This window comes from Corythoichthys intestinalis, chromosome 7 (genome assembly GCF_030265065.1).
Source record: "Corythoichthys intestinalis isolate RoL2023-P3 chromosome 7, ASM3026506v1, whole genome shotgun sequence".
NCBI classification, from domain to species: domain Eukaryota; kingdom Metazoa; phylum Chordata; class Actinopteri; order Syngnathiformes; family Syngnathidae; genus Corythoichthys; species Corythoichthys intestinalis.
The window spans coordinates 31,595,120-31,610,551 of record NC_080401.1 but is presented as its reverse complement, the minus strand read 5'-3'; the positions used below and the strand labels follow the sequence as shown (position 1 = coordinate 31,610,551).

The window sequence follows — 15,432 nt, the reverse complement described above, 5'->3', positions numbered from 1 at the left end:
AAGAGAAAGTATGTAACATGTTTGTTTAATCATAGTATATAAGCCGCACTGGACTAAAAGTCAGGTGTATATATAATAAAAGACATGCAGCCCATTAAACTGTAAAAATCTAAAAATAATCCGCCTTGGACTATACTGTAAATTGCAGGGTTCAAAGATGAGGGAAAAAGTAGCGGCTAATAGTTTGCAAATTACGATTATTGAGTAAACTGCAAATTTTCCAGTGGTTTTGTTATTCCTACTAATACATTACTTATCCATTGAATTACTAAGTGAAAAAACACACTGATCACAACTGAAACAATAAATAAACAAAAACCTAGTGCGAAAAGATGCCTTTATCCAATTGTGTACCTGCTGCTCCGGTTGCTGAGTGGGCTGCTGAGCGATGCTAATGGTTTGCGCGGGGGCCGCCTGGGGGGCAAACGCTGTCACCACTTGGCCCATGAACATGGTGGATGGCACCATGACAGCCCCGCATGCCATCTGGCCCGTCACCAACTTAGTGAGTAGCTGGCGGGCGGCCGGAAACCTGCAGCAAGGGACACATTTTTAAATACTGCTCTGTTTTCAACTAAAGCTCAGTTTTGCTTATCACTAGTATTCCATAGTAGGTGACATGTCCTTGAAACACCGTAAACCTTACCTAATTTGGGCGGTACGGTCCTGTGTGAAGGAGGCCAGCGTGGGCGTGTTTGACCCCGTATTGGACGGAAGGCTGCCAGCGATTTGCAGCACGTTGGCACTGTTTTGCTGTGGGATCATCACCGTGTTGTACAGAGATGCTGTTAGTGAAGGCTGCAAAGGGAACCAATGTTGAGATACAAAGTACTTGTGAATAATCAATCACCCACAACAAGGTTATGGTCCATTCCAGATTAGAGTATATTTTATGTCCTACACGTCAAATTTAATAATAATCCACACTACAACTGAATCATATAGATAATCATAAACTACTCAGACACTCGAAGGCGAAGGACGCATCTGCGTCCTATATGGTATACTGGGGATGGGTTTCAATAAGCTTCGGCTTCTCCTGTCAGCCCTTTTCTTTTCAGGTTGAATTTATTGTAAACACATATACAGTGGGGAGAACAAGTATTTGATACACTCACAATGGAAAAACCCATTGGCAGTGTATCAAATACTTGTTCTCCCCACTGTTAATGCTGTATGTTTGTTTGGATTTGTCATGCCTGAAGGGAAAATAAATAAATGAGTAAATATATTTTATGAGTTGATTTGTCCTGAGACCAAATATGTATGTATGTATGTATGTATATATATATATATATATATATATATATATATATATATATATATATATATATATATATATATATATATATATATATATATATATATATATATATATGTATATAAAGATTAGAGAGGCCTGTAATTGTCAACATGGGTAAACCTCAACCATGAGAGACAGAATGTGGAAAAAACCCAAAAATAACATTGTTTGAGTTTTAAATAATTTATTTCCAAATTAGAATGGAAAATAAGTATTTGGTCACCGACAAATAAGTAAGATTTCTGGCTGTCACCTGTTTGAACTCAATATTCGGGCCAATGAAAATGAGGGACTTCCGGCAACAATCTCGAGTTGAGAAAGAGGGCTCTGTGACGTGTACGGAGGAAGGAGTCCTCTTCACTATACAGCCGCACTGTTGTATGAGAAGGACTAAGGATTCAGCTGATTTTGAATATGTTTATTTTTCGCATCACGCCAGCCAAACGGCTGCAGAAAAATCTTGCTGTAGGAGGGAGAGGCGTGTGCGCCTTTTTGGGGTTTCAAAAGGTTCCCATTCACCAGTGGGTATTGGCCAAAACAAGCCCTACTACTGTGGGACCATTGGACTTACGAGGAAGTGAGTAAACATCGTGTTTTGTATGAATATGATGTCAAATACTGTGATCATTTTAATACGTTGGTGGCTTGCATTTTGTGACATGCACCTTGTCCCCTCGGCCGACGACCGGCGGCTTGTCGCACATCCCCCCGCCGGGAGAGCACTACTAGTATACACGGCTTATTCCCCTCTTCATTCAAGTGCCCAGTGTTCTGTCAAATTTTCCGACCGATCAGAAATTGCAACTTTGAGTTAAAAAATAGCCGCGAATACAGCGATTTCAAGGTAAACAGTACAAACTTTCTTAAATAAAGGGCTACTTACGTTTGATCATGGATTGGCATGTAAATGTTCACCGGTCATTGGCCAGTGTAAATTGCTCTCCGCCGGGCGGTTTGCCGATTGGCTGAGACAATCGACAACCCAGTCGTCATGTGAAATGACCTGGGCTAGTTATGTGTGATTTTCCGCTTCGAAGACTTTGAAACATCACTCGGTTCGGGTTAGCATGTCGGCTAGCTGTCACGCCTCTTGGTTTGTTTACATTCTCCGAAGCCGGGGAAGGGAAATGACATAAGCCCGATTTAGGTGGCATAAAATATCGTTCGGGAGGTGCGACAGTAAAGGTGAAGTCGACTCTTTTGACCATTATGGAGTAATTTTGCCATGTCGTCTTGAATACATTGATTTTTATTATTTCATATTCCATTTAGCACAAGACTGTTATTGTCATGACCATGCCATTTGTTTAGCTATTGGGGAAAAATACTTGGATAAAAAAATATTATCCTGTAAAAATATTGGAGTAGAGAGACTGAAACAATGACATTTTGCGGCTCTCTTCGTCGTGTTTTCCTCGTTATGAATAATTCCCCCTCAATGGGCTGCATACTAAATCAGATGAAATTGTGACTCCGCTGACGTTATTTACCTGTTGGGGACGCTAGAGCCCTATTATGGTAGGCATGGCTAACCAGCAGATTAAAAGACCAATTTCTCGTCATCTGCGCTTTGCTAAATTGTTGTATATAGTAGAATCGTCTCAAAATATGATTGTAATTCCCATAATATTCCTATTTAAGAATTCTCGTGTCGTACGCACTTTAAGAAATCATCTGATTAAGACTTTATACATTTGCAGTGTTTACAGGACAGGTTAAAAAGGGAGAAAAAAAAACGTTTCACCACTTGTTCTTCTATTTGCACATACTCCGACAGCCATTTCATCTTAAAAGAATCGTATTTCTTATTTACTTTGGCTTGATGAGTGTAATATCGCTGACCGTTCCTTCTGACATGATAAGGGGTTGGCATTTGGGTTCCACTGCACTGTTGTAAGCTAGCTAACTTGCACGGCGCCTATGAGCAGGGCAGATATGCACAACATGCTATGATTGGCTGTGCAGCGTAAGTGAATTGAACTGTATCGTATTATTGGCTAAATACCTGAATGGGAGCGTCGATTTGGCCTGAACGCATCAATAGGAGCATCAGCGTCGCTGTATCGAACGGACCAATAGGACTCAGGAGTGTCGCGCTGACACATCACTGCGGCGCTGACAGTGACACTGCAATACGTTTCTGTTTAAATTTTATTTTGTGCGCTGCATAGATTGTCTGGTGCGCTGAGTATGTGAAGGAACATTGGTTGCGACGTCTCATCAGTGAAAATGGTAGAGCTACTCTTGTCATCACTGACAAAAAACAATAATAAATCTAATATGTAGAAAAAGAGGAAAAATGTAATGACACCTGTCTAGCACAAAGTAGCGGAGTAAGAGTAGAGCTTTTTCTTCACAAATCTACTCAAGTAAAAGTAAAAAGTATGGCTTAGTAAAACTGCTCTTAGAAGTACATTTTTCTCAAAAAGGTTACTCAAGTAAGTATAACAGAGTACATATAATGTTCCACCTCTGGTAAAGGCTCATTTTCCCAGATTTCTGAACAAAATATCCGGCAATTGTGGAATGACCTATACACTGTCAAAAAAATACTTTCATACCTGCGCCAATGCTGTATTCTGTTGGGGCTGCACAGAATGTTGTTGTTGTAAGGTGGTTTGCAGAGGGCCAGCAGAGAGCATCGGGCTCTGCATGTTGTGGCCGGGGTTTCCCTGCGCCATCTGGGGGGCCACTTGCACTGTGGTCATATTCATGGCTCCTTTCTGCACCAGCATCTGCAGGCTTTGCTCCTGCACCCTCTGCAGTTCCTGCTGGATCTTCCACAGCTCGTCAAGTTGCCGCTGAATGTTGTTCTCGATGGCGTGGGTGCGCTGCTCCAGCTGCTTTTTCATGTTCTGCATGTTGTCCAGCTGGTCGCAGAACTGCAGCGACGAGGCCTGCCGTTCGGAAACACGAACACGAGGGGTCAGAATATTGCAGCCAATCAGAGCTCAAGAGAATGAATGCTTAAAGGCTCATTATTTTTTAAATACAGTGTTGAGAAAGTATAGTAAAGTAATCTATTCTTTCTAAATTTCCTATTTTTGTGCATAGTTTCCTCACTTTAATTATAAAGACCATCAAACAAATGTTAGATAAGTTCAAGTTAGTTTATTTGATTCTGATATTTACATATATTTAAAGATCTTATGCACAAAACTGAGGAAACTATGGAAAAAAAAGAACAGGATTATAATTTTTAACCGGTTCACTCAGATGTGAACGTTTTATCCCCGTATTATCACCACTCCACTGGCTTCCAGTTAATTTTAGAATTGATTTCAAACTTTTACTGTTTGTTTTTGATTTCATTATTGGCAAGGCTCCTTATTTGTTGGGAGATTTTAACCCTTCGTAACTCTGGCACGGCTCTTCGTTCTACCAGCCAACTTCTTCTGCAAGTTCCAAGGTCGAGACTTAAACAGTGGGGTGAGCGATCTTTTGCGGTTGCTGCCCCAAGGTTGTGGAATAGCCTGGCCCCTGGAATCGGCACCATTACCAATCTAGGCCTTTTTAAATCGCAGTTAAAGAGTCATACCCCTTTTTTAGACTCGCCTTTTCTCCAGACTAGGGTAGCCTGGTTATATTTCTAAGAGTTTTAATGTTTTCGGATTGTATCAGTTTTATTTGCGGTTTTGTTTTTTAGCACGATGCATTGTTTTTGTTTTTTCTCAATGTCATTGTATAATATTTCCCTTCCTTTTACCGTATTGGCCTGAATATAAGACGATGTTTTTTGCATTGAAATAAGACTGAAAAAGTGGGAGTCGTCTTATATTCGGGGTCTAGACATTATACCCATTCACGACGCTAGATGGCGCCAGATATCAATTAGGCGAATTCTGAACTTGAGGAGTAACGTTCTGTCATGACGGATCTCAGCTACTCTCAAGTTTAACCAGTTTGCAATATTTTATTGCAATGTTTTCCTTATTCAGATTTGTTTCAAGACTACAGTCACAGTTAGACCTCACTTTGATGGTTAATGCAGTTATTGCAATTTTGTTGTTTTATCACAATAGATTGGTTTATTTACATTTCAAAAACCAGAAGCCATTCATTTACGAATGTGATTGCTCTTTAGTTTACATATTTACATGTTCAGATATTAAGATTTAAATGAGGCAAAATAACATGCTTTTTCTCTCCAATATATTGTTATAATCATTTGTTTCAGATGTACTGTGATTATTTTATGTATAAAAATTAATTTGGTGTTCAAAAGTCTTTTTTCAAACTTGAGTCTTGAAAAAGAGGGGGTCGTCTTATAATCAGGGCCGTCTTATATTCGGGCCAATACGGTATTTATCATAAATTATATCATTGTTGTAAAGCACTTTGAGGACCTTTCGGCCTTTTGTAAAGGCCTATATAAATAAATTTGATTTGAAAAAAATAAGAATTACTTTACAGACATTATAGTTTGATTCCTATCGACTTTAATTTGACCATTCGAATGGATAACAATAAGCTAAATCTTACTTGGGGAACTTCTTGTGGTTGTTGTTGTGGATGGGAAACCAATGATGCCGTCTGTACTGTGCTTTGGGAGCTGACAGACTGATGAACATAATCATAAAAGACAATAATTGTTATCTCTGGTAAAGATTATATTAACTCATTGGCTACCATTGACGCCTTTAAACTTCTGATTCATTTGAACTGGGAGGATTGAGAGTGAATGCGAATGTTTCAGTGCCATTGACGCCGGAGGGACTGGCGTGATCATTTGTTGATAGACTCTCCCAGTCAAAATGGATTGGACATCTAGCGTTGTCAATGGCAGCCAATGAGTTAAAAATATCATAAAGGTAAGATCATGAAAACCTAGACTCAGGTAATTGTATCATTTTGATCCAAACGACATAAAAATAGTATTTTAAGAACCATAATCATTTTTTTCAAAATATGATGATTCCACCAAACCTGACTACCGACTGATGATCTTCTTTGTGATACTGACTGATGACCCGGTGTGCTTTTCGCTCCTTGGAGCTTCACTCGGGACGCTGAACACACAACAAACATAATGAACCCATTTGATGCAACACAATACCCCAAACTCAGCAGAATCTTACTTACAGGAGGCTTCTGACAGAGGCGTGTAGGAAGATTTGCATGAACTGTGAGACGATGGTGACACTGTCCCGCTGTCACCGAAGCGCTCCAGCGCTTCTTTGAGGTTGGAGGCGTTGGGCTGTGATTCCAAGCCAGAGTCATGCGACTGTTGAAACGTAAGAGAGGATGTGTCGGAGGGGGAACAGAGTTCACCTAGATTTGGTGCTCACCTTGTCTGCTGGCGATTCTTTCAGCCCAAACTGTCTCCGCTGTTCTGATCTCACGTCACCGTAGCTGATTGACAATAAAATTATTGATAGGTTAATTGTTGGCAAAATCCCACTTCTACCAAGAAATTGTCAAGGAAATTGAAATGGTCTTTTCAAAGAGATATAACATTTTAACTGATTTTAAGTTAATTAATTTGAAGCCATTTCTTTCTGTACAAAACACTTGGCCAAAATATAGTTTCTCTTTCATCAGTCGGGACCAGTTAGTATCCTTGGTGATAGTGACATCTGGTGGTCGAAACAAAAAAAATTCTGTGTCTGAACTATTTTTTATTTTTTTTTTTAACTGTTTTTGAGGCCATTCGTTGCAATGCCGTTGTAGGCACACCATCCACTCGCCCTCGCTATCCCCTCGGGGGGCCTGTGCTTGACAGTGACGCAAGTGACGTTCGGTTATTCTCGCTACATGATTGGCCGAAGAGTCGAAATGCCCTCCCATAAAATGCCTGTTTAAAAATGAAACGTCGGTCACAACAACGCTTGCACGAACTGTTGGGTTCTTTCTTTTCTATAATCATGGTTGATTTATATGAGGAAATTTTCCACTACTTAAAGACAGGAGAATACAGCATCTCTCCTTAAAATGTCCCAAGGGCCAAAAGGCCCACATTCAAGAGAGACAGATGAGTGCGCACACGTTTGCTCTTTTATATAACTTTTATTTATTTATTTTTTTAACCTGTCCTGTTCAGCTGCTTGACACGGAGAATGGAGATGTGAGGGTCCGATTGATCTGAACAGTTCTAATGTGTCACATAGTAGTATGACATACATCCACTGCGATCATTCAACGTACCTCGTTTATTAAGACAAAGCAGCGAACAGGAAAGGGTTATGGGAGAACAAAAGAAAAGAAGGGGAGAGAGACAGAAAAAGCACAAACAACAACAAGAAATACATTAATCGCCTATGAATATGTTGGAGCTATCGTTAGCTGGTTGTATTTCCGGTTGACATCATGTGGGAGGCCTGGAAAGGGGGGGGGGCGGGCTTCTGAGAGGTAAGTGATTGGAAGTGGTAAATCATCCAAGGTGTCTAGATCTCAGTATTGTGCAAATCTCTTGCAAATGTGAGTATGTTGGCATCCAATTCTATGCGGTCTCTTCGCTAATCCTGATCCTGAGTTTTCCTACTTGAGTGTGTCTAATTTCACCTAGTCATGCGTGAGTCCCATCTAATATGTGATAGTCCCGCAGGCGAATGGAGATGCCGCGTAGGTGCCACCCCAGGGCCCCAGCCCTTCCCCAGCCCATCCTGAAGGGGGGGGGAGTAAGCGAGCCAGCGCAGCCCATCCCCCCTCCCGCAGCTCAGCAATGGGGCCATCACCACCCCTCAGGGATCCAGGGTGGTCCCCCGGGCCTTATAATACTTTAACATTTGTTAAAAATACTCTCTGTGTGTGATATCATCAATCGCTTTACATATGCATTTTTAAATAGGCACTTTTAAGCGAAAGCATTCAAGAACAACCGGTCAATTTTATAAGAGGCATGTTATGGGAGAGCATTTCGACTCTTCGGCCAATCCTATAGCGAGAATAACGAAACATCACTGTCAAGCGCAGGCCCCCCGAGGGGATCGTGAGGGCGAGTGGATAGTCTACCCTCACCGTCACCAGGTGAGGCCCTCTGAAACATTTCTGGAGGTAGGGTTGCCACCTTTCAGAAATAGAAATAAGGGAACCTCCCTTGCGCCCAAAGCCTTACGAGCGAAAAAAAGGAGCATCCCCAAAACTCCTAAAATGCATAGAAATGTATCTTATTTTTAGATGAGAAAACTGTATTGTGCACTATGTGGGCATGGCAATTTCCTTGCAGCAGATTTTTTTTTTTTTTTCTGCAGGTTAGTGAAAACGAAGTTGTGAATATCGTAATTAACATTTGTGTTGTCGGCACTGAATCCGGTCATTGACAAGCCAAGTTTCTTAAGGGAATGTTCCAGGAAAGCTCCAATTCCAGCAGCTGACTCGTCTGCATTATCTATGAAGTCCAGCATTTTGTCGGTGAGCTCAGACTCTGGACTGAAGTACTGGACAGCAAGGGGAAGCATCTTCTTGCTCAATTTATTCGAGGCATCGGTCTGTATGGAGAATGGGATGGGCGACGTTAAGATCTTGAGCACATCACCCACTGCCCTTGGACCCAGGACTTGTTTCAACAGTGCCTCTTGCTTTGTTCTCCCCAAAGTCATTTTCTTCACCATTTTGGAATCACACAAAAATCTTCTGATTGAGCCTGTGTCCACAGTCAGCACTATTGTAGCTCTGGCTGGCTACGTTTTACTGTGTGGTATACCTATGTCACCTCAGCTGCAGTAATTTAGAGGGTAGGAGTGGGATGATGTCAAATTCACTATCAATCAATAAATAGATAGTATATATCCGCAGTAGGACTATTTATTCAGTGTTTATTTGCTGTTAATCTATTAGGAATGATTCCAAATGAGGAGCATTAGTTAGCGTAACAAAATATGATGTTCTTTATGGGTACATAAATTCATTCCATATTGATTGATAATAAACGCATGTTTAAAAAAAAAAAGAAAAGAAAATCAACCTTCCTGAAAATAATCAACCATAGTAGCAACTGAAATAGCCTAGCTATGCTCCTATGTATGATGTATGATGTATGAAGGTAAATATAAATATAGCCTATATGTTATCCATATACAAGAGCATAATAACATACCAAATCAAGCTCAGGGGATGTTTCAGGTACAAACAATAGTGACAAAGGCTCTTCTGGGATCTTATATTCGTTTGTGGAGGTCCCCTGCAGCATGCTGTTTTACACTTCCGTGAGACGCTGCAAAAACTTTCCTGCCTGCCTTGCAGTTCGCTTTATATTCATCATCAGTGACTCTATCGACCCACGGGTTCCCCTCTTCCCACTCCACTGTATTTTTTGGAGACGTTTCCCCTTTTGAGGATGAAGTGGGGTGTTCTGAGCTTCTGCTGCTGAAGAAGACATTTTTGTTTTGAAAACATGCAGGGCGGTGCTCTGAACAGAGCGAGCGAGGTAACAAGGCAACTAACCCGGAAGTGAAGCGCAGTGCAGGGCAGACAGCAGCGGGCAGGCAGATAGCTATCTTGCTGTCTTTATTATCTCCTGCCCTTTTTGTTCATTATTGGTGGCTCAGTGGCCACTCATGAGCGCAGGAGGTGTTTGTTTGTGTGTGACAGACGTGCATGGGCTGGGCGCACCGCCGCCCGCCACTCCCCGCCACCCGAGCCGCGGGTTGCACGGGGTCGCCCCATGGGACAATTGTGAAATACGGAATAAACTCTGTTCCGTATTGGTTCAATATGCAACTTTTAATTCCCAATTACGGAACAATTCCGTATTTCAAGGGACGGGTGGCAAGCCTATCTGGAGGCGACACTGATTTGTAGACCAATTGCTTAAAAAACATAAGCACCGTCCCACCAAGTCTGACCACAATGCGATTACTTGACAAACAAAATGATGAAAACACATTGCAGAAACAGTTTGATAGCATTTCCTGTACCTGACAACCGTGTGAGTGCAAACAATGAACTCTGGCCGGGAGTTCCACTGGTGGTACGTGATGTAGTAATGAGTCTGCAACCAAATCCACTGCTGCCCTTTGGTGAGAAATCTGTAGAAGCAGGATTTTCCTTTGCCGTACTGCATGACTGTAAACACATAAAGGTGAAAACAATAATAGTTGAAGATATAAAACACAACACTGTTCTGAATGTAGGCATACTCACGGTGCTCGTGACATTTAGCTAGCGTGTCCAGGTCATCTACATGGTAGTAGTCATAACCGGATGTACCCAGGACTTCAAACGGTAGGTAACCTATAATAGGCGGAGCTCTGGACACCCCCACATTCAAGAGTTACTTTGCATAGTGCTGAATCAATATCTCATAACAATATTTTCTGTAATATAAAGGCAGGATTGTTGATACAGGTGATCCTAATAAAGTAGTGAAGTGTACCTATGGTCCAAGAAAAGAAACTTCCACTCTAAACTGTGTCTGGAGGTGAACTCTTCATTAGGCTCCTCGACAGTGCACATTTCCTGCAAAGATACAGTACATGATTCCTTTTAACTCATTGGTTGCCATTGATAGCGATAGAAGTCCAATCCATTAGAAATGGGTGGGACTGTCAGCATCAAAGGCAATAATTAATGATTGTTAATGAAGTGAGAATGTATGTTTTACTATACAGACCTAATATTAAGTGTAACAAGTATGTATTTTGTGTGAGTGTGTACCTTGATAAATTTGGGTTTGACAAGCTTGACGGTGGCGATGAGACATAGCTGCTCCTCAAAGGTCGAGTGGAGCGTTTGCTGAATGACGGCCTTTGCGAATCCATTCTGAGGGCATTCAGGTACTAGGGCGTACAAGTCCCAGTTAGGATTCCAAGTTGACAAGTTTGTAATTCCTAGTCACTGGTCTTTACTATTATCATTTTTTAATTTGAAATGGCATTTTTGTTGTCTTCCATTCATGCAAAATGTATTAAAATACTGTAATTACTCACTGGGATTTAATATTATTAAATAATTTTACAATTTGTATTCTTAAAACCCTTTTTCCTCTTTTCTTTCTGTATGTAAAATATATGGGATCGCTGCAATTACAGTTAGTTAAAAATACTAAATTTGATTTTATGAAATAAAAAAAATATGTAATTTTTGTACAGCATTTTAAAATACTTGTTACTCCTCATTTTATATCAGATTTAATAAATGAAATTACCATATATTTAGTATTTTTTATGTTTCTAAAATATGTCATTTTGTACAAAAATTGTTTCATTTTGCTCATTTATTCATTCATGTTTAATACAATCTAGGCAATTACATCATGATTACTAAGACAACAAACATGATTTTATGATGCTAAACTTTTAAAAGCATACTTTTACAATTTTGTTCTTATTCAATCAAAGTACATGGAATCTGTTGTTTCATGTTCTTAGAATTTCACTCTTAAATACAATAATTTTTTATACTAAGTAATACATTGTTATTGTTATTATTATACATAGCTATTTGCTTTTTATTTGATACTCATTAAAAGTCAGTAAAGGCAATTATGCAAGTTACATTTTCTTCATTGTTAAAATAGATATTTTGTCATCAAAAGACGTTTTTGAATGCCATTTTAAAATTAATGGATTTAAAGTGCCTGTGACACGAAAAAGCATGTTTATTTCATAATACACGCGGTATTTTATGCTCCTGAATGATATGGACCGCTTGGATGTGTGTGGAAGCGATCGCTATATTTATTTAGTTTTTTGAATCCCGCGCCAGGAAAATGAGTGACTTCCGGCTTCGGTCTTGCACTGAGGAGGAGGGCGCTGTGACGTGTACGGTAGAAGACGTCCTCTTCACGCTACAGTGTACTGTTGTGTATGAGGACGAAGGATTCAGCGGATTTTGCGGATTAATACGTTTATTTTTCGCATCACGCCAGCCAAACGGCTGCGGAAAAATCATTCTGTATGAGGGAGAGGCGTATGCGCCTTTTTGGAGTTTCAAAAGGTTCCCATTCACCGTGGATATTTACTGTGGGACCATTGGACTTACGATGAAGTGAGTAAACATCTTGTTTTGTATTATGTCAAATACGAATACAGCGATTACAAAGTAAACACTACAAACTTCCTTTAAATGAAGGACTACTTACGTTTGATCATTGATAGGCATGTAAAAAGCTCTCCTAATGCATTAGCAGCAGCACGTTAGCTGCGTTAGCTCCAGCCACCCTCCTCCGGGGAACGAACTGTAAATTGAACTCCGCCGGGTGGTTTGCCGATCCGCTAAGACATTCGACAACCGGGTCGTCATGTCAAATAATCCAGGATAGCTATGTGTGATTTTCCGCTTTGAAGACTTTGAAACATCACTTGGTTCGGGTTAGCATGTCGGCTAGCTGTCACGCCTTCTGGTTTGTTTACATTCTCCGAAGCCAGGGAAGGGAAATGACATATGTCCGATTTAGGTGTCATAAAATATCGTTCGGGAGGTGCGACAGTAAAGGTGAAGTCGACAGTTTTGACCATTATGGAGTAATTTTGCCATGTCGTCCTGAATAAATGCATTTTTATTATTTCTTATTCCATTCAGCACAAGACTGTTATTTGTCATGACCATGCCATTTATTTAGCAATTGGGGAAAATACTTGGATAAAAAGAGTATCCTGTAAAAATATTGAAGTAAAGAGACAGAAACAATGACATTTTGCCGCTCTCTTCGTCACGTTTTCCTCGTTGTGAATAGTTCCCCCTCAATGGGCTGACTGGTCCTTCTCAAGCCATTTATATAGCTATTGGGGAAAAATACTTGGGTAAAAAGAATATCCTGTAAAAATATTGGAGTAGAGAGACTGAAACAATGACATTTTGCGGCTTTCTTCGTCGCGTTTTCCTCGTTCTGAATAATTTCCCCTCAATGGGCTGAATAGTAAAATCGATGAGCCAAGTCTACCGCTGACGTCATCCACCTGTTGGGGACGCTAAAGCCCTATAATGGTAGGCGTGGCTAACCGGCAGATTAAAAGACTGATTTCTCGTCATCTGTGCTTTGCTAAATTGTTGTATATAGTCGAATCGTCTCAAAATATGATTCTAATTCACATAATAATGACATTTTAGACTTTTTTTCTCGTGTCATATGCTCTTTAATGCTGCCATTTGTACATTATTTGGTAGCATTCCGCAGCTAAATAGTGCTCATGTATAAAGTTTTATGAGTATTTGCTGACTTTGTGATATACTGTATAATAGTTGCTCACCATTGTTGACAGACTTGAAGTTTCCAACAAACTTCACATGTTCGTACACGGGCGGCTCTTTGGGGTCCATCGTCCCTCGGAGCATATGGCAACAGAATTCCAGCTGGTTCTTGGCTACAATTAGGGTAAAATAAAAGGACATTATCAAATGTTAGCATAGAAAACACTCGTGACTTGACTCAAATTCAGTAAGTTGAAAAAAATTACTCTTCAAATATTCAGGCGTCAAAGTCTCCTCCTCAGCAACATGCGAGGACAGCAGCTTGTAGACATCCGAGTGCTCCTCCCTGGGCAGGAAGTTCAACAGGTTCTGATCCACGAGATCACACTGGAACACATTGCATGTCTTTTTAATATTAATTCTAGTACATTTAATGCACATTTGGAGAAAAAAAAAACTGACAGGGAGATGCTCCAGCAGCGACGTGACACTCTCTGAGGCGTAGATGATGTTCCCGTCCGTAGTGATGGCAAGGAAGAAGCCGTCCAATGCCTGAGGTCAAGCAGACTCTCAGTTTCCGTTACTTTTATAATTTCTCAACAATTGCCGCCTCACCTCCACCATCAGTCGAGTGAACTCTTCATTGCTGAGAAACGGTGGTTTCCAGTCTTGCCTGATCTCGGTGGACTCTGACTGAGCAGAGATTTCTGAACATGAGAAGGAAAACATTTATTTAAGACTCGACGGGTCACCCAATGTGTAGATTCATTCAAAGGAGGAGGATCATTTTGTAACCTTGTTGTTTCTGCAAGAAGTCAATGCTCTTCTGCAAAATGGTGGATTTGTCCATCTTGCGGGTGTTACCTGGCAACATGGTGCCGAGTTCTTTAATGAGAACGTTGAAGTGATCCCGCCGCTTCTTTTCTGACTTGTTGCGGGATACCCTGCACAGGCATTTGCTTTGGTCAAAACTATCGCTCACATAAACCTTAAAAAAACGACAGAACGGGTTTGTTTTCTCACCGTTTTGCTTTGTCCTTGTCATCGTCGTCCAATCCAAAGATGCTACCATCATCCCTGTAGGTCACCCAAAAAAAGATAAGACTGCAATTCTGGGGAAGTGTACCTCATGTTCCACCGGTCATAAACAAGTTTATTATTATTATTGTTAACAAAAACAAACTTTTCGAAATGAACAAAGCAAGAACTGAAGAAACATTTTAGCTAACTTTATAGTTAACTGACTAAATTGAACTAAAACAAATAAAAAAGCAATAAGTGACACTATTGTTTTCACAAAACTGAAACGTAGTGAAATTAAACTTATCTCTATGTACACACTTTAAAATGACAAATATATAATTTTAAATTGTACTATGTGCTGATTTGTATTTTTTCATTCTATTTGAACGCTACACATTACAAACAGATAACCCAAAGTATGAAAAACTCAAATCAATTCTAAAATAATAAAAAGCTAAACTAAATAAAGCCAATATAAGCTTGGTGCTAGTAGAGAAATGCTTCGATACGGTGTTCATGCGGTGTGTGACTCACTGATCGATACTTGTGGTCATTTTGATCCTTTTCAGGGTTAACATGTCAGATGGGGTCTTTCAATCGCGAGGAAGACATTTGTGAATCAAACTTCAGGAGAGAGAGAGAAAGGAAACCAAATAAGAATTACTCGATGAAAACTGGCAAAAACGAGCCATTCTCACCTTACGGACAGCCGAGCTGGTCCGGCGAGAGGAGAAGTAGGAGAATGGAGGAAGGTGGCATACAGGTGGACGCTGAAACCAGCGTCGTCGCGGATCAGCGCGTCGAGTGCTGTCGAAAGGTTTTGGTGTCGACTCGGAGTGAGAGCTTGACACATGGCAACGACATTGAAATCTACAGGATTAGGAAAAAACAGAGGTGTTTGACATGCCCCAAATCACCTTGTATAATCACGTGATGACCGTATGTTTTTATAAACTATAATTTAAAAGAGAGTTATTTTTGTAATATGAAAAACAGGCTGGAGCTTGACATTGGCTTTTATTTAAATGGGGAACATT

General features: G+C 40.4%; 1 protein-coding gene across 2 annotated transcripts in view; it reads right to left on the bottom strand.

The window, feature by feature from the left end:
• Positions 1-15,432, bottom strand: part of clocka (clock circadian regulator a) — a 54,437-nt gene that overhangs the window by 9,516 nt on the left and 29,489 nt on the right. For both annotated transcript variants that reach the window (XM_057840611.1, XM_057840612.1), the window contains 19 exons: positions 15,094-15,265; positions 14,930-15,019; positions 14,396-14,449; positions 14,168-14,316; positions 13,988-14,079; positions 13,835-13,924; positions 13,639-13,759; positions 13,432-13,545; positions 10,898-11,019; positions 10,617-10,699; positions 10,385-10,491; positions 10,159-10,306; positions 6,592-6,655; positions 6,386-6,527; positions 6,230-6,312; positions 5,786-5,863; positions 3,865-4,200; positions 647-798; positions 355-532 (listed from right to left, as the gene is read on the bottom strand). In XM_057840611.1, the coding sequence (XP_057696594.1) occupies positions 355-532; positions 647-798; positions 3,865-4,200; positions 5,786-5,863; positions 6,230-6,312; positions 6,386-6,527; positions 6,592-6,655; positions 10,159-10,306; positions 10,385-10,491; positions 10,617-10,699; positions 10,898-11,019; positions 13,432-13,545; positions 13,639-13,759; positions 13,835-13,924; positions 13,988-14,079; positions 14,168-14,316; positions 14,396-14,449; positions 14,930-14,973 (2,157 nt within the window). In that variant the 5' untranslated portion in view covers positions 14,974-15,019; positions 15,094-15,265. The remainder of the gene's footprint in view (positions 1-354; positions 533-646; positions 799-3,864; positions 4,201-5,785; positions 5,864-6,229; positions 6,313-6,385; positions 6,528-6,591; positions 6,656-10,158; positions 10,307-10,384; positions 10,492-10,616; positions 10,700-10,897; positions 11,020-13,431; positions 13,546-13,638; positions 13,760-13,834; positions 13,925-13,987; positions 14,080-14,167; positions 14,317-14,395; positions 14,450-14,929; positions 15,020-15,093; positions 15,266-15,432) is intronic.